Raw genomic sequence first — 25997 nt, forward strand, 5'->3', positions numbered from 1 at the left:
ACTCTTCTTCCCAATTTTTCTGTAAATCTAAAACTATTCTATAATTAAAAGTTTATTTATCAACATCTAGAGTGGACTGATTTCTAGGAAGATGTATGCTAAGGCAGTGGCCCTCAAACTTTAAAGTTCAAACAAATCACCTGGCATCCTGTTAAAATTCAGATTCTGATTTGGGATGGGGCCTGAGATTTTGCATTTCTAATTATCTCCCCCTGACCATGCTGAATAGAGGCTATAAGCACGCTTCTTAAAATAAACACATCGTCAGAGGAACCATTTCAAATAAGACTCCTTCCCCTCTCATCTTTTGGCAGAGGTTGAGAAGGTTGGCTCATTTTCTGGAGTTCTCTTGGAATATGCCCTTTTCCCCTTGTGAAATAAAATTCATATTTTATGTCAAGACAAGGAAAATTTAAACATAAAAATTCTTCTCTGCCCTTTAGCTTCCCTTCTCCCCCGCACTGTGCATTGTGTATCCACACTATGCATTGACCAAACCACCCCCATCAGCAGGAATACCTGCTCAACCATAAACAGCAACATTCTCCTAGCATCAACAAGAAGACCCCTTAAAAGGTAACATTCCTTCTTGATTTTGTAAATCTGGATTATGTAAACTGTCAAGAATACGTCATTTCAGGAATTCCCTGGCGGTCCAGTGGTTAAGACTCCGTGCTTCCACTGCAGGGGGTGCGGGTTCGTTCCCACATGCTGCGCGGCACGGGCAAAATTAAGAACAAAACAAAAACACGTCATTTGGGGAATTCCCTGGCAGTCCAGTAGTTAGCGCTCTGCACTTTCACTGCCTGGGTTCTGTCCCTGGTCAGGGAACTAAGATAGATCCTGCAAGCTGCAAGCCTCCAAGTTCGGCAGTAGAAAAAAAAAAAAAGAATACATCATTTCATGTACAGCCCTCTGTCTCAAATGACCCTGTGTCTTGACTTCTAATGAGCAGAACAGTTCCCAGAGCTTTATGAGATGCTCTTCCCGGGTTATACTCATCACATTTGGCTTGAATAAAATTTTCCAATTCTTTCTTAGATTGACTAATTTCTCATCGACAGCTTCATGCTGCTGCCAGGTAACTGTGTACTGCTCAGAATTCAGGTGTAGCTGGCACACCTTTGTAAATTTGGGCAATTTAAAAACTTTAGAAATCGGGAATTCCCTGGCAGTCCAGTGGTTAGGACTCAGCACTCTCACTGCCAGGGCCCAGGTTCAATCCCTGGTGGGGGAACTAAGATCCTGCAAGCCGCCCAGCCAAGGGGAAAAAAAAAACCACACCTTTAGAAAAAAAGTGGAGAAATATGGTAAAATAAACTCTGTATTGGTTGCTTACCTACTCCTGGACTAGTAGTAGGTAATTAATTATCCTGATAGTCCTAAAAGGTAACTAGGAGCTGTTAATCTTTTTTTACATATGGGACCATTTGGCTCAGAGAAAATAGGAAATTCGCCTACAAGGATGCACAACTAGACAAGGGGGTGGAGAGAGCGAGGAGAGAGGAAGAGAGGTTGGAGGAAGACAGAGGGAGAAAAATTCAAATTTGCCCAATAACAACCAACTAAAGAACAAGTCAAAAGCGCAAAGAAGGGCTTCCCTGGTGGCGCAGTGGTTGAGAGTCCACCTGCCGATGGAGGGGACAAGGGTTCGTGCCCCAGTCCGGGAAGATCCCACATGCCGCGGAGCGGCTGGGCCCGTGAGCCGTGGCCGCTGAGCTTGCGCGTCCGGAGCCTGTGCTCCGCAACGGGAGAGGCCGCAACAGTGAGAGGCCCGCGAACCAGGAAAAAAAAAAAAAAAAAAAGCGCAAAGAAAACACCAAGTCTTTTCTACTCCCCTAAACTCTCCTTGCCCTTATTTCACCTGCTGTAAGTTTACATTTACCTTCTGTGGCAGAACCTCCTCATAGCCGTTTGTAAACAGGTAGTTCATAGTTTCACACTATTCTAGTGTAAATCCCGTCCTATCCTCGATTTCGATTTCCGAGATTTCAGTTACCCGCAGTCAAACACAGTCCAAAAATATGAGACAGAAAATTCCAGAAATAAACATTTCGTAAGTTTTGAATGCTGTTCTGAGCAGCGTGATGAAACCTCGCACGGCTCCCTCTGTCCTGGGTCGTGAGTCATCCCTTCGTCCAGCATGTGTGAAACAGTAAGGAAGAGGGCAGGGCTCAACCCTTAAAGAAAGACAGAGCCTTTAGTGGCGACAAAAACTGGTTAGAACCCACTAGGCCCAAGATGGCGGCAGATTCGACTCCCAGTGGACCTTGAGCCTCATTACAAGCTCATTGTAATACATTAGCATATGCTAAAGAACACGCCCACAGGCGCCACCACAGTTCCGAGGCCGACAGTAAAACGCCGAAAAGTGGCCGGTGGCAAATTCCTGGAAATCCCCGCCCCTTCCCTAAGATAGTTGGAATAATCCTCCCACTCATTAGCCTATGAAATTACGCACGCAGCACATAAAAACTAACACACACACCCTCCCCGCGACTCGTGGCTTCTCACCTTCTAAGAACGCCCACGCTCTGTGGAGTGTGCTTTTCCCAGGGCCGCTCTCGCCTTCTAAGATGGACCACGTTCTGTCTATGGCGTGTGGATCTCTCTAAATAAATCCACTTCAATTTTTGTTGTTCTTTGTTTGTTTTTGGTCAGCCGAGCGGCATGTGGGATCCTAGTTGCCCGACCAGGCATAGAACCCATGCTCCCTGTAGTGGAAACACGGCTTCCCAACCACTGGATCGCCAGGGAAGTCCCAATAAATCCACTTCTTACCTATCACTTTGGCTCTCCTGAATTCTTTCTCTCTAGACATAAAGAATATGAGCTTCATTAAGTCCTGTGACCAGATATATGATTTTAATCAAAAGACAGTGGATTCAAGTCGCAATTTGGGTTGTACGGTTTCATGTCTATGCTGTACGTGCTACCCACCCATTAGTACAGAAAAAGCAGTGTATACAGTAGGCCTTCTGTATCCATGGGCTCTGCATCCTTGGATTCAATCAACCTCAGATCCAAGATATTCTTTTTTTTTTTTTTTTTTTTTTTTTTTTTTTTTTTTTTTTTTGCGGTATGCGGGCCTCTCACTGCTGTGGCCTCTCCCATTGCGGAGCACAGGCTCCGGACGCGCAGGCCCAGCGGCCATGGCTCACGGGCCCAGCCACTCCGCGGCATGCGGGATCCTCCCGGACCGGGGCACGAACCGGTATCCCCTGCATCGGCAGGCGGACTCCCAACCACTGCGCCACCAGGGAAGCCCTCCAAGATATTCTTGAAAAAAAAAATTCAGTAAAGTTCCAAAAAGCAAAACTTGAATTTGCCATGCACGAGCAACTGTTTACATAGCATTTACATTGTACTTGCAATTACTTACACAGTATTTACATCATATTAGGTATTAAAAGTAATCTAGAGATGATGTAAAGTATACGGGTTGATGTGAGTTGGTTATGTGCAAAAAAACACTACACCATTTTATATGAGAGACTTGAGCATCGGCAGATTTGGGGATTGGGGGGTGGGAATCCTGAACCAAGCCCCCTGTGGATACCAAGGCAGACTATAGGACTTGGTACTATATGCCGTTTCAGGCATCCACTGCAGGTCTTGGAATGTATCCCCCTCAAATATAGGGGTAGGGGACTACTATATTTCCGCGACAGTATTTAAAAGTCAGGTCTCCTCTCTCAGATTTTAGGAGTAACCTGGAGGCAAAATACCCCTCCAACCCCCTCCTTTCTATTTAGAGTTATGTAAAGCAATTGCCTGTAAATTACCTTGTATATACCCTAGGCCTGAGGGCAGGGAGCTCTCCCTTTCCCAGATTTCAGTCACGTACCTCTTAAAGTAATAGCCCCTTTTTAACCTCTCAGACAGAACTTTCCAGTAAGAAAAGAGGGTCAGGTGTGCCCTGATTGGAGGATATTGGCTGGGAAATTGGAAGTGGGCTAACTAGAATTGGGGCATACCTTGCCGTGGGTTTGGGGATCGTATTCGGCTTTCTCTGGTTGGTCCTGAGTTGGAAGTAGGAACAAAATATAGGGAACATGGCTGTCATTCATCAAGTGCTGACCATTCTGAGCCAACTGCTGCAGACATAGTAGTTTGGCTTCCCAGACTGGCTGCTGCAGAGGTTGTAGGTCAGAGTTCCACTGTCATGTATGGCCTGGCCATTGTCTATTTGTATATTCAGCACCTCACTACCTACTTCATGATTGTTCTTTCCAGAATTGAATGAGCTAGAGCCATTGCTTATAAAGGGCAAGACACAGAGACAGGCAAATCCTCAAAAATGTTAGTCGTTATTTTTCCCATTTTACCTCTAGTTTTCCAGCTCTGAAATGTCTCAAAAGAAGGGAGCCTCTCTAGAAATCTGACTGCAAGAACTCTCTCCAATAAGGGAGTGTCTTTCTGTAGAACGGCGTTTTAACTAACATTTTCTCTTTTATCAAGTTTAAAGTGATGCAGGAATAACATGGGTAACTGAAATGTAGAAATGTATGGAATTTGGGGAGTAAAGAGTAAACATGAGAGTTCCATGAAGTTGGCAGGGACCTAGCCTCTTTGTAGCTTTTTTTTTCTCACTTCCCTGAGTGTGACCCTCATCTCATGGTCCAACGAGGCTGCTTGAGCTCCACGCATCATGTCCTTTTTCCAGCTGGCTGTAAGGAGGAAAGGTGGGTGGAACAGTTATGTGCGTCAATTTAAAGACACTTCTTTTAGGTTGTTATCATGTCTTTCACCCACAATACCATCTCTATTAGAGATAGATTTTATCTAGGTTTAGAAAGCTATTTTAATATCTATCTTTATGATTAACCAAAGTCTAATGAACTGATATTTATTAAACAAATACTGTACTTGAGTACAACTTTGGACTATGAAACACCCTGTGCTAAGGAGTTGTTAGGAATGAGGGATCCAGGAGTAGTTGTGGGCAGAACCATAGCCATGCGATTTTATTTCCTTAGTCTTGGCCACTAATTTTATGCTCCTTAATCGGCATAATAGAGGAGGGAGAGCCTTCTCTACTCAGTGGCTCCCAGTCGTCAATCTCCTTTCATTCCGTCACCCTCTGAAGGGGTCCCTAGGAGTACAGCATGTTGGTCAAGAGCAGTAAGGACCCTTAGTTTGAAAACAGTCTTTTACAATTCACAGGTTCATAACTATGATGTCTTCTGGACCCTATGATGTGTATAATGTTTCTCTTGACACTGTGAAGAGTCAAGAGAAAACTAGGCTCTAGGGCAACACTACTGCTTCTCGGATTTGGAAGCAACTTTTACCTTCCCAATCCTCAATTTCCTCATCTGTAAAGTGGGAATAATAGTTATACGTACCTCACAGTGGGGCTGGTAGAGTTACATAATTCCTGGTGAGTGCTTAGCACAGTGCTTGGAACATAGTAAATGCCCAGTGAATATTAGCTCTTATTATTCAGTGGGGACTATTAGCCCCATTAGATGAAAACACTGAGGTTTGGGGAATACACGATGACTATATTAACGATTAATAACAGCAAGAACTGTTGAATGAGACCTTATTATGTGCATTATCTCATGTGATTTTACCTCACCCCTAAGAGGCAGGCATTAACCTTACTCCCATTTTCCTGATGGGGAAACTGAGGTCTAATGTAATTACGCATGTTGAGATATGGAAGGGGGAAAATAGGCCGTCAGTCCTTTGATGCTTAAGAAACTTTGACTAATGTCTATGTGGGCAAAGCTCTATGCTGGACTTCCTGCTGGGTGCTAAGGACTCCCAAGACGAGTGAGTTGGACATTGTGCTTTATCTGATGGTTCTTACAGACATGGAGGAGATAGAAAAATATAACCAGACAATTTCAATGTTACTTACTGAATGCTATCCTAGAGGGAAGTATGTGATTCTACCTCTGCGAAAGCAAAAGGAGGGTGTATTAATTATAGTTATTAGTTATTGCTGCTTAACAAATTACCCCAACAATTAAAACCAACAACAAATGTCTATCATCTCACACGGTTTCTGAAGGTCAGGAGTACAGGAGTGGCTTAGTAGGATGGCTGCGGCCCAGTGTCACTTACGGAGTTACATCAAGATGTCAGTCAAGACTGCAGGCCCCAGAGGGTTTGGTCAGGGCTGAAGGATTTGCTGCTAAGGTGGTTCATTTGTGGCTTAGCGAGGAGATGCTGGCTACTGGCAGGATACCTCAGTTCTGCACACTGTGGGCCTCTCCACAGGGCTGCTTGAGCATCCTCATCCTCATGTCGTTCTTTTTCTGATTGAATTCACTGAGTGTGATAATCTCTAGCTGCATCCATGTTGCTGCAAATGGCACTATTTTATTCTTTTTTATGGCTGAGCAATATTCCATTATATATATTTTATATATATATATATATATACATATACCACATCTTCTTTATCCATTTCTCTGGTGACGGACAGTTAGGTTGTTACCATGTCTTGGCTATTGTGAATAGTGCTGCTATGAACGTTGGGGTGCATGTATCTTTTCCAATTACAGTTTTTTCCAGATACACGGCCAGGAGTAGGATTGCTGGGTCATATGGTATCTCTATTTTTAGTTTTTTGAGGAACCTCTGTACTGTTCTCCATAGTGGCTGCACCAATTTACATTCCCACCAACAGTGTAGGAGGGTTCCCTTTTCTCCACACCCTCTCCAGCATTTGTTCTTTGTAGACATTTTTTTTTTTTTTTTTGCCACACCCCACGGCATGTGGAATCTTAGTTCCGAGACCAAGGATCAAACCCATGCCCCCTACAGTGGAAGCTTGGTGTGTTGATCACTGGACCGCCAGAGAAGCCCCTAGACTTTTTAATGATGGCCATCCCTACCAGTGTGAGGTAGGACCTCACTGCAGTTTTGATTTGCATCTCTCTCTCTCTTTTCTTTTTCTTTTTCTTTATGCTGCTCCCCCGAGCCCCGGTATATTTATACCTGCATGTCTGGCAGGATCTGGGGTGAATCTTGGGCTCCAGGACCTGGAGTCTTTGGAAGAATTCATTTGTAAGATCGTGACAGGTGTGGCTCAGAGAGACGTCTTGGAAGCTTTGGCTGCTAAAATAAGACACTCTAAACAGGAGGTGGAAGATTTAAAATAGAATGGACTCCTCATGGCAACGTGACTGCCCCCTGGAGGGGGATTCTTTCCCTGAAGGACAGAAAGGAGACAGTAATGAAGTCAGGCTGAAATAGAATTTTGTGAATGTCGGCAAGTTAGCAAGTATACCAGAAAGCTACATTGAAGCGTAGGGCCTTTACACATAAATTAAACGAATGAAGTCTCCGAATGGAAGGGTCTAATTCCCAGAAGTTGCTGCAATGGATGTAATGAGCTCACCAGGGAAGAGTGCCTACCGGTAGCCCAGGAGAAAAATGAGCATTCGTACTCAGTCTCAAGGACTTTCAGAATGAAACAAAATCACTCTCTGCTAATGTTTCAGGCAATCAAGCTCCGCGTCTTTAAAGCCCATTCGGCAGAAGGTGAAGCATGACCACATCTAGGTGTGTGTGCTGGAGGTGGGATACTCTGGATGTTCATTAAACTCATCTCTCAACTTTTCTGGTTGTTTGAAAAATGTCATAATAAAACATGTTGGGGAAAAGGAAAAGAATAGAATACCAGAAAGTAAAAGAACAGATGTCATCTCATAGGACCGCCCCCCCCGCAGTATTTTAAGTGGAATATATTTAGCTTTATGAAAAATTCACTTCCTTTACTTATTTTTCTCACTTGCTCATGGAGGACTGAAAACCCCTGGGCATGTACCCGAGGACCAGCAGTGGGGAGCTCTGTTCTGGAAAGGCAGCATGTGGGGCAGTGGGTTGAGAGGATGAGTTTGGGGCAAGTGCCCTTGTTTGGGTTCTATCCCAGATCCTGCTGGCTTTTGCTCACTGAGTGACCTTGGGCAAGATACTTCAATTCCTTGTGCCCCCCTTTCCTCATCTGTAAAAACTGGGCCGATAATAATGGAATAAGGTAAGTGACTTGGCCACTGTCACACACAGCTTGTAAGTGACAGTAGCTGAGTTTGGTTCCCAAGATAAATGATAGGAAACCTTATCACCAAAGCTCTCCCCGTCTCTGCATACCTATAGGTCCTGGTTGGAACTGCTTTCAGAACCCTCAAGCCATGGTCCTTTGCGTGCCTGTTGGTTTTATTCTAACTGACTGATTTCTGGATGCAGGAGGTGTTTCATTTTCCTTGGCTTTTCTTAGAAACGTAGCATAGTTTTAGTTTTCACTCATTGTGTGTTTGACTGAATAAGTGAAATACAAAAACACCTTCTTCCTAAGTCCACATTAACCAGGAGAGTTTTCCCTAAGAATCCTGTTCAATAATTTTGCTTATTGGTTATCTTCCATGAGAAGTTTATCAGAAGAGCCAGGATGCTTCCCAGGTTTCATTAACATGTTGAGTCTGGCACCAAAACTTAATTTCCTAAGGAATGGTGGCTTAAGTTAAAGCAGGTTTGCAGAACTGTTGGGGCGTTTGTGTGTCTGAAGGGGGAGGAAATGACTACCATCCCGGTCATGACGATGAACTAAAGAAATGTGGTCTCAGGAGTGTTACATTAAAACTTGTGCCCACTGCATGAGTGATGCCAAACTGCTTTCAGAAGAAAAGTGATCAGTCTTTTGTTCATAAATTATCAGTTATTTCAGAAGTGATCAAAAAGAAACGTTCAAATGTAGAAATCCCTGTCGGGAATTGGGCTTTAGCCTTAAAATTGTGGGTACATAGCACCATCTGGTGTGTAGTTTTATAACCACATGTTGACTTTTTTTAAAAAAATTAACCTCCTATCTAATGATCAATGTGATTCAGTTGGCTTTACAATAAGAAACCATTCTTTAGGCTTTCGTAAGCACCTGTCGAGGACCTTGCCTCATTCCCATACTTAAGACTCCTCAAACCCATAATAATCTTACAAGCTAAACGGGGTTCACCCTCTGATAGATCCAAAGTCAAAATTGCATCCAAGCTGAAGTCCAAGTGAAGCAGAAACTATGAATAGAGGAAGCCAGGAAGGAAAGAGTAAAAAAAACAAAGGTAGCCCATGAACACAGAACAGGAACAAAAGACCATGAAACCCACAACAGAAAAAAAACAGGCCTGTCCTTGGGCTCCCACAGGTTGTGACAACAATCTAATTTAGCTCTTTTGCATCCTGATCATAAACTTTTGAGTGAGTCTCTGTTGCTTGCAATCGAATAAGTGTAACTAAAACAATATTAGTTTCAGTGAAGCCAAAAGACTATAAATCCTAAAATCTGGCATGCTTACTCACACAAGTCCCCAAATGCCTGAATGTCCTTCTTCTTTGACCTTCTGATAGAGGCCACAGGTAAGATGTAGGAAGAGAGGAATAAAATGAGGTCATCCTAACCACTTGGGACCATGATTGGTGCCCAGGCCACCCAGCCAGACTTGTAAGCACATGTCTCTCACCTGCAGATGGACTAGGAATTAGAGAGGCAGATGCCCTCAGTTAATGCTAGAGAACTCAGCGACCAGGAGGATCTGAGTACCCTCTTTTGAATCTCTGGCCAGAAATGGGTCTTCAATGCCTTCAGTAAATCTCAGCATTTGATTCACATGCTAGTAACTTCCTGATTTACCTTCAGTGTAGATCAGTGGTTGTTAACTGGGGGCACAATTGGCAACGCCTGGAGACATTTTTGGTTGTTGCAGCTGCGGGAAAGGGGACGCTACCAAATCTAGTGTGTAGAGGACGGAGATGCTGCTAAACATCCTACAGAGCACAGGACAGTCCCCCACAACAAAGAATTATGTGGCCCCAAATGTCAGTAGTGTTGAAGTTGAGGAGCTCTGTGTCCATGGCAGGAGAAGCCTAGAGGAACTTTTAAAGTGGTAGGAAGAGCAGAGGGTTGAACAAGAAGTTGAGAATCCTGCCAAGCGGAGCACTACCCAGCTTGAGGAAGACACCATACTGTATCACCACCTGTGGAATGATGCCAAGTCATAGGCAACAGGTGCCAGTTGAGGCTCTGGCGATAAATCTAAGGCTCCAAGATAAATCTAAGCAGTAGGTCCTTGAGAAGCAGAGCACAGGCTAAAGATAATCATTGGAGAAACCGAGTCTAAGCAGTTTGACTCTATTCATCCCCCTCTCCACCATTAGGGGATTTTGTGACCTAATTTCCTATTCATATCAAAGGAATAATTTGGCTTGGGTGACAGGGGCAAGGGGTTAAATTGGGATAAGCAGAAAGGCAGCAGATTAATAGTAGCTCACTTAAATGTACCTGGATTTGGAAAGAGTGATGTGATAGATCTGAGTTGGTATAGTGGGTCTGTTAAAACTGAAATATGGTTTCGTTAAGTTAGCTTTTGGTTGGGCAACTTCAAAGGACAGCAAGTGTCTCCCCTAAAGAGCATACAGAGCAGGAATCCCAAAGCAATATCAGTCTCAAGACTTGAAGAAAATAAAAAGCTAATCCCTTCTCCCCATTTTCATCCCTTTGAAACACATAATTCCTCTACGGAGGCTTGCATTCTTCTGAAACCTAGGCCAGAGAGATCACGGTCAGTAGATTTCCCTGTAACGATGAGCTAGGCAGCAAGTTCCAAGCACGGAATGTTCTGGAAAATTCCATAAACGTTGGCCATTTATTATCAACAGAACCACGCTGTGGCTAGAAGAAACTTCTCCAGGACTAGGCATCAGAAGGTGCAGGAATTTGTGTTTTTAATGCTTCCCACTGTTTACAGCGTTGAGTTTACATGCACAACAAAGTTTGTGAATCAGCCTGGGTCATGGAAAGCTCTGGAAGGTGTCTGAGCAGGAACATTCATTCTTCCGAATGCCCTAAAAAAAGGAGAGGCTACAGCCCAGAAAGCCAGCAGCTGCCTCCTTCCTTTCCGCGCCACGCTCTATTCCTGCAGGGTCTGGACTACATTTCCCAGGATGCCCAATTGCTGTAGCTCCTGAGGGACTGGCTAGAACAACGCGGAAGTGATTACGGGTCGCCCAGCAACGGGCGGAGTCCTGGACCGTGACTGGATGCCCACGCCCCCTTGCCTGCGGCTGGGAGGTGTCGAAGCTCGACTCCATCTCCAGAGCCACAGAACTCTCAACCGGCTTTTACTTCCAGCCGAGCGGCCGTGCGAGCTCGTGGGTGCTTTCCCCCTAGGTCTTCTCAGGCCCCGCCTCCTTTGACTCCGGCAGCTGCGCAATTGCGGAGACTGGATTCACCTGCCGAGTCGGAGGAGGGGCTTCGGGCGGCACAGTGCGCAGGCGCGAGCGTTCGGGGCTGGCGGCGCGCGGCGCTCGGTTGAAGCGGGAGTGAGTTCTGGTCGCGGAGACCCGGCAGCAGGCGAGCTAGCGGGTGACCGGGCGCCTCCTCTGCAGCCATGGCAGCCCTGCGCTACGCGGGCCTGGACGACACGGACAGCGAGGACGAGCTGCCCCCGGGCTGGGAGCAGAGAACCACCAAGGACGGTTGGGTTTACTATGCCAAGTAAGGGGGCCGCCGGGGGGCCGCCGGGTTTGGGACGCAGCTGGAACCCTGCCGCTCACCTGCCCGGGACTCCACGCTGCCTTCGAATGCCACCTGCGCGGGGAGGGCCGCGGGCTCGCGCTCAGGCTTGGCCTGGGAGGGCGAAGTGGAAGTCATGGTTGAAGAGTTTCAGGGGGAAGGCTGCCGGGGTCCTGAGGACGGGCCATCCCCCTCTCTGGCCCTGGGTCCAGCGGGGGTCACCTGGCGGCGCTCAGACGCGCCCTCTGCTGCCCAGTAGGCAGCGCTGCACGGTGCAAGGATGGCAGACCGGCCTCATTCCCTTTGCCCCCCCCAAAATGAGAAAAAAATGCCGATGCCCCAATCCTTTCTGGGGCGTCTGGGTTGATGACCTAGGAGTGTGTATTTTTAACAAGTGTCCTAGTATAACTATGTGTGTATATATATATATGTATACATATAAAATGGCTAATACAGCTTTACTATAGTTCTCAGCAAAGTTTTGGAAACACCCGGAGACCCTTTTTCTCACCACTTACTGTGTGACCTTGGGCCATTGGAATAACTCTCAGTCACGGGTTTCTTACCTGCTAAATACGTTGGTTGGAGAGTTTTAGTTGAGGCCCTGTACGTAAAGGCTTAGCACAGGCCTAAACATACTCAATGCTGGATAACTCTTAGCCTTTCCTGATTTCTGCAGCTGTGACAGCACCTTCTAGGCCTGATATTAGAATCACCTGGGGACCATCATAACTATAGATTTGGGGTCTCCACAGAGACACTCATGCAGCAGGCAGCCAACATAGGGATTCTTTTTTTTTAAGCTTTCCAGCTGAGGCAGGTTACGGCTTTGAGAAGCATGGATGTAAATCGGTGATTTTAAACACCTGGGAAACAAACTCTCTTTTCCTGGCTCCCACCTCCAGGGATTCTCATTTAATTTTCTTGCCCCGCCTCCCGCCCCTAGTGGTAGGTTGTGAAATCTTCCCACGTGATTCTAATCTGCCCAAGGTTGTGAGCCTCTGCTGCCTTCGGTGGCTTGCTAGAAAGAAAAACAGGAGGAAACGACCTTGGTGAGTTCATTCAAGACACATTGGGAATGTATCCTGTGCCAGGCTCTTTGCTGGGCATTGGTTTTACTGAGATAAATAAGACCACTCGTTGGGATTTCCCTGGCCGTCCAGTGGTTAAGACTCCGCATCCTCAGTGCAGGGGGCCCAGGATCGATCCCTCGTCGGGGAACTAAGATCCCACATGCCACACGTCGCGGCAAAAAAAAAAAAAAAAAAAAGTAAAAACATAAGACCGCTTGTCACTTTCATGAGTGCCCAGTCTTATAGGACAGAGCGACGTGCAGTGACGTGGTCCCCACGCAATGTGTGTAGTGAGTGGCAGCCTGTCCAGCATGAGCTGTGTGGGTAGGTGGTGAGGTGCCTGGGGCAGTGGGCACCTGAGCTGTGCCTTAGAGCACAGGTAGAAGTGGGCAGGTCAAGGGGCAGCAGGGCAGCCCAGGTAGAAGAAACAGAGGCGCGGCCTGTGCGGTGGTGCAGGAACATGAAGATTGAGGTGGGAAGGAAGGACACAGTTGATTTATGGAGGCCTTTCTGTGCCTCGGAGGATCTGGGGTCTGTCAGCAGGACCCATGTGTCCACTGAAGACTTGGAGCCAGGGAGTGACCTCGGGTTTGTGTCTTTAGAAGGAAGATTTCTGCTCTGGAGAATTGAAGGGGCATTTCTAGCAGCAGGGAGCCAGGGGGCAGTTGGCGGGCTCTGGGCAACTCCTGAATGGGCATTTGCTGTTGCTCAGCCTTTGCCTGAAGCGCTCTTTCATCCCTCAGAGCTGAGCTTAAATGTCACTGCCCACGAGAGCGTTCCCTTGCATCGGCCCTGCGCCTGCCTTCCACCACTTTGCTCTCCCTTGTCTGTAGTTTTCTACGCTCTACTCGGCCCTGTTTTGCTCTCTGTCCCTCCCCAGGTTGTCAACTTCGTGAGGGTGGGGGCCTTTTCTCGTTCCCCTCTGTATCCCCCATGCTTAGCATCCTGGCGCCGTAAAGTAAATCCAGGGAACGAGTCAGTTAGCTCATCTAGGGAAGGTTTCCCGCGGGCCTCCCTGGGCAGGTGGCGTTCTAGGCCCTGGGGACACGAAGATGCGCACGGCCTACCTGCCGGCTTCGGGGGGCTCCTCTGCTCCTGCTCTGGGTGGGGCCTGTCCCCTTCGGGCTGCTGCCCCCAGAGCTCCCTGGCTTCCTTTCAAGTTCGCCTGGAACCTTCCGTTCGGTCTGGAGGCCCCTTCGCCTTCGCTCACGCTGCCTCCTGCACCTCAGCTTGTGTTGGGTGGCCTTTCCCATCGGCTGCCTTCCTGGGTGGCATCCACCGTCTGGGCTTGGGGTTCTTCTTTCACTCGGTAAGACCTACACGCCCAAGCCAGCTCTGCTGACAGCTTCCTGGGAGCCCATGGCCAGGGGACTCCGTGGCGCCTATGCGGTCTCTGAAAAGTACGCCCCTCTCTGCCTCCTGCCCCCCACCCCCACCCCGGTATCTGGCCCTGTTGTTTACACTGACTGTGGTGACAAGGCTTGGCGGGCTCCCAGCTGGGGGGTGGGAGTACCTCTGCAGACTCTCTCTCCTGTCCTACCGGCCTTCCGTTCTTTGGCTTGGGGTGGAAGGATGCCCCTGACCCATCCTGACCCTGGATTCCCAGCAGTCCCCCTTGATCTCTCCTGACCTGCAAGCATCCTGATCCTTCTTTTCACTCCTGATTCTAGAAGGTCACTTGTCCCCTGGGGTCTGGGCAACTTGGCTGATAGATTGCACTTGCAGTCGTTCCTTTTTTCCATGGTCTTCATCCCACTGCGGCAGGGTTGTGCCCAAGGGCAGAGGCTGTAGCTCCCAACCAGGCCTCTGGGGTCTTGTGGGAAACCCCGTCGTAGTCTCGCCCCTCTTCTGTTGTGTGGGTTCTGTCAACCCCTCAGGCTCCCTCACACTCCCCAGGGTGCACTCAGACCTCAAAGACACACGTGTCCCCTGGCTCAAGGCCCCCCAGGCTGGGCTCCCATGGAGGGGACGTTCACGCTGCCGAGGACAGACCTGTTACCACAGAGAGCTGATGAGCCTTTCTCCCTTCTCTAGCACGGTCCGGAGAAGCCCCTCTGCCTTAACCAGGGGGTGGGGCCCGAAGGACGAGGTCTTGGTGCTGGGGGCTGTGGATGCCGTCGCCTGGGCCGTCCTGGGTCCTCCACTCCCGCCCCCCTTTTATTCTGAAGCCCGGGCCTCTTGGCAGCAGAGGGATGGCTGGCCTGCCCCGACGGGAGGCGGGCCCCGTCCACAAGTGGCTCTGGGTCTCCCAGTTAACTCCAAGAAACTATGCTTAAGGAAGAAAAAAACAACTTAGAGGAAAATACTTGAAAGTGATAGCCGTGTAATGTGGTGTGAATTTAATTTTGATCCCTTTGTTTTAAATTAAGATCACTGTTAATTATCTTTTTAAATGACAAAAAGCTTACTGAAAGAAAAGAAAAAAAGGGCTTCTGTTTAAAGGAGAGTAAGATAATTTGGGGACATGTGTTGTAATTTTCTGTTCATTAAAAAGTCATTTTAGATTACAATGAGAAAGGAACACCCTTTAATTAATTTTTATATAAAAGTTTATTTAAAATAATCCTTTTCTGTCAAAGGCACGGTTCTTAGTTCTTCACACGTTCGTTACTCACTGAGTCCTCTATGACCCCAAGTAGTAGGGCCATTATTTTCCCCTTTGTACTGATGGGGAAACTGAGGCTGGAGGTTGAAAAACTTCTCCAAGGGATCCGAATTACCAAATGTAACCTGGTTCTTACTCCTTTTTGGGCTTCCTTTCTGCAGTCAGGGTTTGATGGTGGGGCGATAACACAGGTGGGAGTTGGTTCTTGCTGATACCCTCTGTTTGTACAGGGATCTAATTGTTCACCAGTCGCTGTCCCAGGTATGGTGTCTCTTACCTTTCCAGCAGCTCTGTGAGGTGGATGTGCTTCTAGGGAGACTGGCTCACTGAGTGCAGGCAGTGCAGGAGCTCAGGTCTTTGGCCTTTTGAGTCCAGTGTCCACTGTGTCCTTGTACTGGCCACCGATAGTTTGCAAAAACACCGGAAGCCAGCAGTTCCTGGAAAGACCCTGCTTTTGACGTGCAACGTCTTACAAGAGCGTTCACAAGCTCTCTGTATTTATTCTCTTTAAAATCATGGATAGGGAAGGAATATTCTATCATCTGGTTGTCAGTGATTAAGTATTATTTTCTACTTTGGCCTGAGCATGTGAACTCTGAATGCCTCTTGAAACACGCAGCTGTTTCCTTGATGAAGTAATTTTATGTTTTTCTCCACACTGGATCAGCTGTTGACAGGTGTTGCTAGTCTGTTATTGGCCCATGGTTTCATTGATAACTGTGTGTGCTCTTCTGAGATGAAATGCTAGTTTGGCACAGAAATCAGACTAGTTTGTATATTTGATTTGTTGAAAATAATAGAACTTTTGAGGGCTTTTTATGCCAAGTACTGTGTTCAACCCTTTATTTACAGTATCCTCATAGCATTCTCCTCAGATGAATACTAGGATTATTATGCAGACGAGGAAATTGAGGCTCCAAAGGTGAGTGACTGACCTACGGAGCTGCCTTACCGTCTTGGATGAAATTAGGAATCAGTGCTTAAAAAACACTTTGAAGTTAAATCTGTGGAAAGAATAAACATTTAAGAAGATTAAGGTTATATCTAAATGGTACATGCATATCAGCATTATAAATTTGACTGAAGTTTTTCAATTTATCCTGGAATAAAACTAAAACAAGTACAAAACAAAACACCTCTTTAGGTATTTTGAGTGATTCAGCGAGATTCCTAGAGTTGACCCCCAGTTGGGGTCAAGTCCCCTTCCTCTGGCTTCACCACCAGCTAACAGATACAGGTTTTCGGGAGATTTTTCCCAGTCTGCTGCTGCTTCCAAACTAGAGAATTTGACCTGATGCAAACAGTAACATTTATAATCTGAATATTTCTTTCTGACTGTCTGACTTGAGTACTCTTGAGAGAGTATCACGTGGGGGACAAAAAAAAATTAATGCCATTGATTAATTTTTAGAAGTGTAACTTTTACTTACTACGTATTCCGTGGATTTTTTTTTTTTTTTTAACAGTCACACGGAAGAGAAGACTCAGTGGGAACATCCGAAAACCGGGAAAAGAAAGCGAATAGCAGGAGGTTTGTATGTTGTTGTCGTAAAGCAGAGACCCTTGTATTTAAAGCATTAATCAGATGGGAAAACTGTCACAGGAGCTGGACTCTCCCTCTGGGGAGTTTGTAGGATTCGGTAGAAGGAAGTGACGAGCTCTTGGGGTGGAGTGCTTAGGATGATTTCTTAAATAAGAAAGTATTAAAATAATAGGGGCCTTGAATTCACAGTTCATTAGAGTTTTCTGTAGTTGCACTGTTTGTAAAGTTGGTCTTGGTTCCTATCCTGGAATTAAATATATCAGCGTTTGATAGAATCCGTAAAGCTTGCCTTGACTTGTAGGTGCTTCTGAGTAAGTGTGTCATGCATGGAATAGAAGTGTAAGGAGGTCCCTGCTCTCAAGAGGTTGAGGGTCCGTTTGAAAAGACAACATGTGCCCTTGGGAAAAAAATGCAACCGGTCTATAACATGAATCTTCACAAGTCAGCATATGAACGGTATTGGGTGCCTGCTGTAGTGTAGATACGTTCTGGGAATTCATTCAAGGGAGAATTCATGTTGGTTGGAGCAACCAGTAAGGGTTTTGTGAAAAGCAGAAGCTGAAAGGAGTGTTGAAGAATGATCAAGAACGAAATAGTATTTTATTTTATTTTATTTTATTTTTTGGCCACATGGCTTTCAGGATCTTAGTTCCCCGACCAGGGATTCAGCCCAGGCCCAGCAGTGAACGTGTGGACTCCTAACCACTGGACTGCCAGGGAATTCCCAAGAATGAAATAGTCTTAAAAATAGAGTTGCCATATGATTCAGCAGTCCTGCTCCTGGGCATATATCCAGAAAAAAACCATAATTCAAAAAGCTACACGCACTCCTCTCTTCATAGAAGCACTATTCACGGTAGCCGAGACGTGGAAGTAACTTGACTATCGATCAGAAGATGAATGGATAAAGATGATGTGGTATTGGGTTGGCCAAAAAGTTCCTTCGGTTTTTAAGTAAAAAGACACATTTTTCATTTTCCCAAGAACTTTATTGAACAACGTATTCACCGTTTTGTTCCATTACCTTCTGCCATTTTTCAGGCAACTTCATAATTCCATCTTCCCAGAACTTTTTATCTTTTTGAGCAAAGAACTGTTCCAGGTACCTTCTACTGTCTTCCAGGGAATGGAAATATTTTCCATTAAGAGAATTTTGTAAAGACCGAAACAAATGGAAACGCGAAGGTGCAGTGTCTGGTGAATACGGCAGATGAATCAGAACTTCCCAGCCAAGCTGTAACAGTTTTTGCCTGGTCACCAAAGAAACATGCAGTCTTGCATTATCCTGATGGAAGATGATGCGTTTTCTGTTGACCAATTCCGAACGCTTTTCGTCGAGTGCTGCTTTCAGTTGGTCTAACTGGGAGCAGTACGTGTTAGAATTAATCGTTGGTTTTCCAGAAGGAGCTCATATTAGAGGACTCCCTTCCAATCCCACCATATACACAACATCACCTTCTTTGGATGAAGACTGGTTTGCTGTGGTTGGTGGTGGTTCATTTTGCTTGTCCCACGATTTCTTCCGTTACACATTATTGTACAGTATCCACTTTTCATCGCCCGTCACAATTTGTTTTAAAAACAGAATATTTTTCTTACGTTTAAGTAGAGAATTGCATACAGAAATACGGTCAAGAAGGTTTTTTTTGCTTAACTTATGTGGAACCCAGACATCAAAGCGATTAACATAACCAAGCTGGTGCAAATGATTTTCAGAGCTCGATTTGGATATTTTGAGTGTATCGGCTCTTTCCTGCATGGTATAATGTTGATTGTTCTCAATGTCTCGATTTGATTGCTATCAACTTCAACTGGTCTACCCGACCATGGAGCATTGTCCAGTGAGAAATCTCCAGCATGAAACTTCACAAACAACTTTTGACACGTTCCATCAGTCACAGCACCTTCTCCATACACCGCACAAATCTTTTTTTGCGTTTCATTTGCGTTTTTACCTTTCTTGAAATAATAAAGGATAATGTGCTGAATATGTTGCTTTTTTCCCTCCATCTTCAATATTAAAATGGCTACACAAAAATTCACCAGTTTTGATGTTTTTTTTAAAAGGCATGCTGTTACGACAGCTGTCACAGTACAGTCTAACAAAATTGTTTCAATGAAGTTAGACAACTAAGCACTAATAGAGTCATCTTATGGAAAACACTGAACAAATTTTTTGGCCAACCCAATACAAAGGAATATTACTCAGCCATGAAAAAAAATGAAATAATACCATTTGCAGCAACATGGATGGACCTAGAGATTATCATACTAAGTGAAGTAACTCAGAAAGAGAAAGACAAATATCATATGTTATCACTTGTATGTGGAATCTAAAATGTGCCACAGATGAACATATCTACGAAACAGGAACAGATTCACAGACATAGAGAACAGGCTTGTGGTTGTGAAGGTGAGGGTGGGGGAGGGTTGGGTTGGGAGATTGGGTTTAGCTGATACAAACTATTATATATAGAATTGGTAAACAACAAGGTCCTACTGTATAGCACAAGAAACTGTATTCAATATCCTGTGATAAAGCATAATGGAAAAGAATATGAAAAAGAATATATGTCAAACTGAGTCACTGCTGTACAGCAGAAGTTAACGCTGTAAATCGACTATACTTCAATAAAATTAAAAAAAAAAAAAGAATGAAATAGTGTTACTTCCAAGCAAGAGGCAGAATGTAGAGTCTGGTTGGGGTAGTGGGCCTTCTGTACCTGCCATAGTTGGAGCACGTGACCTGCTGGTCTGGTGGGATAGGTCTGGGGCTGGAAGGGCAGGGGCTTCAGTTCACCCCACACCACCCCACCCCCACCCCCACATAGACCTGTTGTCCTTCTGTGTTTCAGATTTGCCCTATGGATGGGAACAAGAAACTGATGAGAATGGACAAATGTTTTTTGTCGAGTAAGTGTCTACAAAGAAACTTCTCAGCCATCTTGATTTTTATTTAATTAATTTATTTTTAATACATTTATTTATTTATTTTTGGTTGCATTGGGTCTTTGTTGCTGCACGTGGGCTTTCTCTAGTTGTGGCAAGCCGGCGCTACTCTTTGTTACGGTGCGTGGGCTTCTCATTGCGGTGGCTTCTCTTATTGTGGAGCATGGGCTCTAGGCGTGTGGGCTTCAGTAGTTGTGGCTCGCAGGCTCAGTAGTCGTGGCACACGAGCTTAGTTGCTCCACGGCATGTGCAATCTTCCTGGACCAGGGCTTGAACCCGTGTCCCCTGCATTGGCAGGTCGATTCTTAACCACTGGGGAAGTCCCATTCTGCTTTTTAATAGGAACTTTTTTGTACAAGGAATATACATTGACTGTAGGAAAATATTATATAGTGTATAACTGTAATCCTATCAGCAGGACTAACTACTTTTAGCAATTTTTGGATCTTTTTCTTCCAGTCTTTCTATATAAGTGCTTAAAAAAAAATGTATTGCACTAACTGTTTGGTAAACTGTTTTTTCCACATAATTCTTATGAGCATTTTCTCATATCTTTATAAATTTTTGAAGACAATGATGTTTAACGGTTATATAGTATTATTTTGTATAGATATACTGTAATTTATCAAATTACCTACTGGGCATTGATGTTGTTAAATTCCTGTGATCTGGCATCTGTACAGGCAGACCTTGTCTTATTGCACTTTGCAGATACTGTGTTTTTTACAGATTGAAGGTTTGTGGCAACTCCCCCTCAAGGGAGTCTTTTGGCTCCATTTTTCCAGTAGCAGTTGCTCGGTTCGTGTCTCTGTCACGTTTCGGTAATTTTCGCAATATTTCAGACCCTCCACTAGCAAAAACGTTGGTCACTCACCGAAGTCTCAGGTGATGGTTAGCGTTTTTTAGCAATCAAGTATTTGTTAATTAAGGTGTGTATATTTTTTTAGACACGATGCTGTTTCACACTTAACAGACTGTAGTGTAAACATAACTTTCATATGCACTGGGAAACCACACAATTTGTGTGACTCGGTTTATTGCGTGCGACACTGACTTTTTTTTAAAGTTTATGGCTGCGTTGGGTCTTCATTGCTGCACGCGGGCTTTCTCTAGTTGCAGCGGGCGAGCGGGGGCTACTCTTTGTTGCGGTGCGCGGGCTTCTCACTGCGGTGGCTTCTCTTGTTGTGGAGCATGGGCTCTAGGCATGTGGGCTTCAGTAGTTGTGGCTTGCAGGCTCTAGAGAATAGGCTCAGTAGTTGTGGCGCATGGGCTTAGTTGCTCTTCGGCATGTGGGATCTTCCCGGACCAGGGCTCGAATACGTGTCCCCTGCATTGGCAGGCGTATTCTTAACCACTGCGCCACCAGGGAAACCTGACACGGACTTTATTGCATTGGTCTGGAACTGACCCTGCAATGCAATATCTCCAAGGTATGCCTGTAATTATAAAGAATGTTTTGAGCATCCTCTTCTGTAAAACTATCCTTGGAATAAATTCCAATAACAGACAGCAACAGTAACCACGCATCTGGGACCTAACATGAGCCAGGCATGTTCTAACCACCTTATACCTGTAGTATTAGCTCATTCAGTCCCTGAAATGCCCTAAGGGAGGCGAGCGCTAGGCTGCCTGGCCAGTCATTTTCCCACTCTGATCCCGTTAGAGAGGTGTGCTGGTAAATGCTTAACAACCAGTTCCCTGGGGGGAAAAGCCCATATTTGTTTCCGCGGTATAAATACTTCCCCTATAGCTTATTTCCAGCTACCGAGGTAAAGTCACTGAGGAGTTGGGAAGAGAGATGCACATTTGGCTCTTGTGAGCCAGATCACCCGGCTCCCCGCCTGCTCTGTCCTCTGTAAGACACTGGAGTCAAAATGCTTACCTGGCATCTGTGGTTATAAGTAAAATGAAAGTTGGATTATTCTTGAGTCTTAGTGTTTATGGGGTGATGAGTATTGATTTTAAACTGTATATAATTTTACACACACATACACATTACAAATACATTTTTTTAATGTTTTCATTTATTTTTTGGCTGCACTGTGGGGCTTGCGGGATCTTAGTTCCCCGACCAGGGATCAAACCTGGGCCCTCGGCAGTGCAAGTGCTGAGTCTTAACCACTGGACTGCCAGGGAATTCCCACAAATGCATTTTAAATCATGAAATCTTTCTTTCTGCAGAGTTCTTAATAGTTTTCAAGATACTTTGAGGTCTATCTCAAACCCCAAGATCACATTTAAAATGTAAAAAATAAACCTGTTCTGTAAGGAGCAACCTATTCATCTGTATGAACAGGTTGTACTGATGTATTTTAATATACTGTTTATAGTACCAGTATAGTTTAATATTCTTTCTACAAGATTTCAATCAACTCCAAATCAAAACTATAGTGTGTGAGTACAGCCTTATAATGAAAATTATTAGAATTTTAGTAGGCTGGTTTCATATTTACTGTCTTTTATCATTTTGAGTTTTCTACTTCTTTACCAATCTTCTTAGGCCCTTGCACATAAGAGATTTAATTGAAATCTACTGACAAGAGTGCCTGATGGATCTTATAGCCACATTTACATGAATTAAAAGAGAAAAACCCCAAAGCCTACTCCATGTTTGAGATCTGAGGGTACAAGGCAGTGCTTTGTAACAGCCTATTTTACAGGCAGATCTGAAGAAAATGCTTCGATGGCTGTCTTTCTAGGCAGGAATATAATCCTTCTGGAGGCCAGAAGATAGATTAAATGGACCCGGGTCTTTCCAGGGTTAAGAATAAGCCTTTTTTAGTCCATGAAAAATGGGGTTTGCCTAGCCTAAACTATAAGATTATCTTGTAATTATAAATGCCTGTGTTCAGTACTGTAGGTTCACTGCTTTCTCCTTTTCTTTGCAGCCACATAAATAAAAGAACTACCTACTTGGACCCAAGACTGGCATTTACTGTGGACGATAATCCTACAAAGCCAACCACCAGACAGAGATACGACAGCAGCACAACCGCCATGGAAATCCTCCAGGGCCGGGATTTCAGTGGCAAAGTGGTCGTGGTTACCGGAGCGAATTCGGGAATAGGTAGGTTGTTAACTGACAGCGATGGTTGTTGTTATTATTTTTTTTGTCACTGCTATGATGAAATCCGCTTTAGTCTAACCATAAGAAAACTTTGTTTGGTGGTTCTCTAATTTAAAAGGTATTTATAGCCTTTTCAGCTATCGTGTCATTAAAGTTCTGGGCCCTTTTTCAGTCCCAGAGTTTCCAGGGAAGGAGGGCCATGTCAGGGCTGACCTTGAATTCTCTGAAAGCTGAACACTCAGCGGAAGATGGTGGCTATTTTGGTTCTTAAAGATGAGAGACAGCTGGCTCTGTCTAGGAGTTTCTGACCTGGTCTGCGTGGTGTGCGGACATGGTCCAGTTACCTGGGTTCTTCGGCCCAACGCTGACTGGTAATGGAATATCGGGAACAGTGGTGTGTCAGGGCTTTGGGACAAAGGACGCTGCAGCTGTCCGTTGGTTATGGAGAATATGATTTTCTTTGGAGAACAGGATCTTATTTCTTTGCAGAGTCGGAGAATTAGTTGCCCTCTTGGTTGCCCGCGTTTAACTGCGGTGACGGTCACGAGGGAGGGGCTCCGGGGGTGTCCTCTCCTTAGCCTCATGGGCTGGTAGAGAAGCTGTGGCAAAGCAGATGCTCCTGCATTCACTCTCCAGATGATTTAATTCTTATTTTGCTTTGGTCCATTGACAGGAATATCTGACTCTGTAAGAACCAGCTGCTTTGAGTAAGGATATGCATCCTCAGGTTAATTTACAGAGACAAAACATGGAATTGTGTTCAGCTGCCTTCTGGCAAGTTCTCTCCTTGTCACCCTTCATGGTGCTCCCCCCTCACTGGCCTTCTCTCTCACCAGCTTTGTCTCCTCACCGGTTTGTGTATCCCCTGCACTTCTTTCTCCGTCTTGCTTAATTTTCGGTGACCTCTTCTTGAACTTGCAGAAGCATTCCCTGGTATCATCAGGGCGAGTATAGGAAGTGACATACATTCTTGGAGGATCAATTGTTATATAGTACAGGGTTGAAAATCTAACAGGCTACGGTCCCAGAGCGGAACTTTTGACTGTACCTGTCCATTAAGGCAAAGAAGCAGATGGAATTTTTTTTTTTTTAAATGAAAGGGATTTATTTAAAATCAACTCTCAGACCTCATCCTGGGCTCAGAATATGTTCAGTTCGGTTTTCTGAATCACATCGTGGTTCATTCTATTTAATTGTCATCGATAGGAAAAGCTGATGATGCTATATTAAAAGTAACAGCTGGATCCTCAGTCATCCAGGAAGCAGTATGTCGTGTTGATGGTGTTGACTACCGTTACGTGAGCGTGCGGACCAAGACAGTGTAGAATAATTAAGAAAAAATAAGGACTTAAGTAAAATACCTCTTCTTATTTAACACTCAGTTAACCAGAGAATTAACTAAAAGATCTCATTCCCTTAATCTCGTGGCTAGACAGTTTCTTCCTTTCATTAGTAAGATAAGTGACTCCTGATGGTTTGTGCGTAAGTGTTCAAACTTGGCTCTGTCTGACGTTCGATGGCAGGCCTCCTGGAGCTCTGCTGAAGATTTGCCACGTCAGGCCTATGACATCATAATCCAGGACTAAAGGCACTGGTCCAGAATGTTCAAAGAGCTACGTGTAGTTGGGTATTGCATCCTGGTCGGAAGGGAGGAGGAGGTTCTGAAGCATTGAGAAGAAATGTGTCGTTGGTCAGAGTGGACCTCGGACCTTTCGGAGGCAAGCTCTGTGCCTCTTCCCAGCTACCGCTTCCCCTTCCTGAGGTCCCCGATCTTTTTTGTGGGCCCTGCAAGTAGGTGCCTGTGATCCAGTCACATGTGATGGTAAGTCGGACAGCTCAGGCTGGAAGGGAGGTTGGGGAAGGTCTCCGAGCGCACCCCCCATCCCCATTTCCCCAGCTCGAACCTTTGTTGCCTTCAGCTCTGCCTGGTCTCCCCGTGACCCCTCCAGTCTCGAGAAGCCCGAGTCTAGGGGAGTGCTGGAGATTTGTCTGCTTAATATTTGAAATAACATCAGACCGAACATTCCAGGCAATCAGATCCTCGCAAAGAACTCTGGCGCTGCAGCCGTGGCATCAGGCTTAAAGAAAAGAGCCGAAGGCAAGCCCGTGGCTTTGCCGTCATCACTTAGGCAGCTTTTATATCCCACGCGGCTGCCTTAGAGAGTGTCCTTGTCCAAGTCGGCTGTGCCTTCCAGATAAATTTCTTCCTTCTCCTGAGCTATGAAACACGCCAATTTAGAAATCGCTATCACCACTCTGTTTCTGCCCCTTTGAAATGGAACAGCTGAGCGCAGAATGAATCAGGCATCTTCACTCCCAACACTCCTCGGCGTCCGGGAGTCATCTCCTCTTGAAGCTTGAATGGCGTTGGCCTGCACTTTTCCTCTTGCTGCTCAGGGGAGCCCGGTTCCTACGTGTGAACTGTCCAGTCTTTAGCCTCATGGATGTCTGTGCTCTTGGGAGCAGAGTGGGCTGTTAAAAAACATACCGGTCTTTATTTTGAGAGTGGTGATTCCACAGCTAAAAACACAGGTAACCTAATTGGCTTTACAAAGGTTGGTTTACAATTCTGGTGTTCCCAGTGATGCTTTTTGTTCGTGTTTTTGAATTCCCTGCAAGGCACCTCTCTGTTGGACTTGCCATTGGGAGGGGGCTCTCTGTTGTGAAGGGGACGCTCGGGCGGTGAGAGGGGACGCCTTCCCTGGTGGACGACAGGGACGTGGCAAGACACTGCCCCCTTTGACATGGCCTCTATGCATATTCCCTCTTGTCGTCCATGTTGGGTACCTCGCCCCCCTCCACCCCGGCTGTAAGTGATACAGAACTGTATTTTGAACTTTGGATATTTTATGTTCCGAAGGCAATTGGAGGGACTCCTGCGTATTAATTCAGCTTATAAAGATCAGGGTGGATCAGGTCGGTAGAAGGATTCAGAGGAAATGCCACAATAAAGCGTTTTGAATTCTTGGAAGTTTGTAGGCAGATACTGCGGTTGACTGGGTTCAGCTGTCCAGATGGGGAGTCGGCAAACTACAGCCCGTGGGCTAAATCTGACCCCTGCCTGATCTTGCAAGTAAAGTTTTACTGGACCATGGCCACGCCCGTTTATTTCCGTTTTGTCTGTGGCTGTTTTCATGTGACCAGCAGAGTTGCATAAATACGGCAGAGACCCTGTGGCCTGCACAGCCTAGAATATTTACTGTCTGGCCCTTGATGGAAAATGTTTGCCTACTCCTGCC

General features: G+C 45.5%; 1 protein-coding gene across 4 annotated transcripts in view; it reads left to right on the plus strand.

Moving 5' to 3' along the window:
* Nucleotides 1-11269: 11269 nt before the first annotated feature.
* The window catches only part of WWOX (WW domain containing oxidoreductase), a 995315-nt gene continuing 980587 nt past the window's right edge, over nt 11270-25997 (plus strand). For 3 of the 4 annotated variants that reach the window (XM_032614393.1, XM_032614394.1, XM_032614395.1), the window contains exons 1-4: nt 11270-11503; nt 16666-16730; nt 19598-19655; nt 22580-22758. In XM_032614393.1, the coding sequence (XP_032470284.1) occupies nt 11397-11503; nt 16666-16730; nt 19598-19655; nt 22580-22758 (409 nt within the window). In that variant the 5' untranslated portion in view covers nt 11270-11396. The remainder of the gene's footprint in view (nt 11504-16665; nt 16731-19597; nt 19656-22579; nt 22759-25997) is intronic. The other variant, XM_032614397.1, reaches the window with a different exon arrangement.

This window comes from Phocoena sinus, chromosome 19 (assembly GCF_008692025.1).
Source record: "Phocoena sinus isolate mPhoSin1 chromosome 19, mPhoSin1.pri, whole genome shotgun sequence".
NCBI classification, from domain to species: domain Eukaryota; kingdom Metazoa; phylum Chordata; class Mammalia; order Artiodactyla; family Phocoenidae; genus Phocoena; species Phocoena sinus.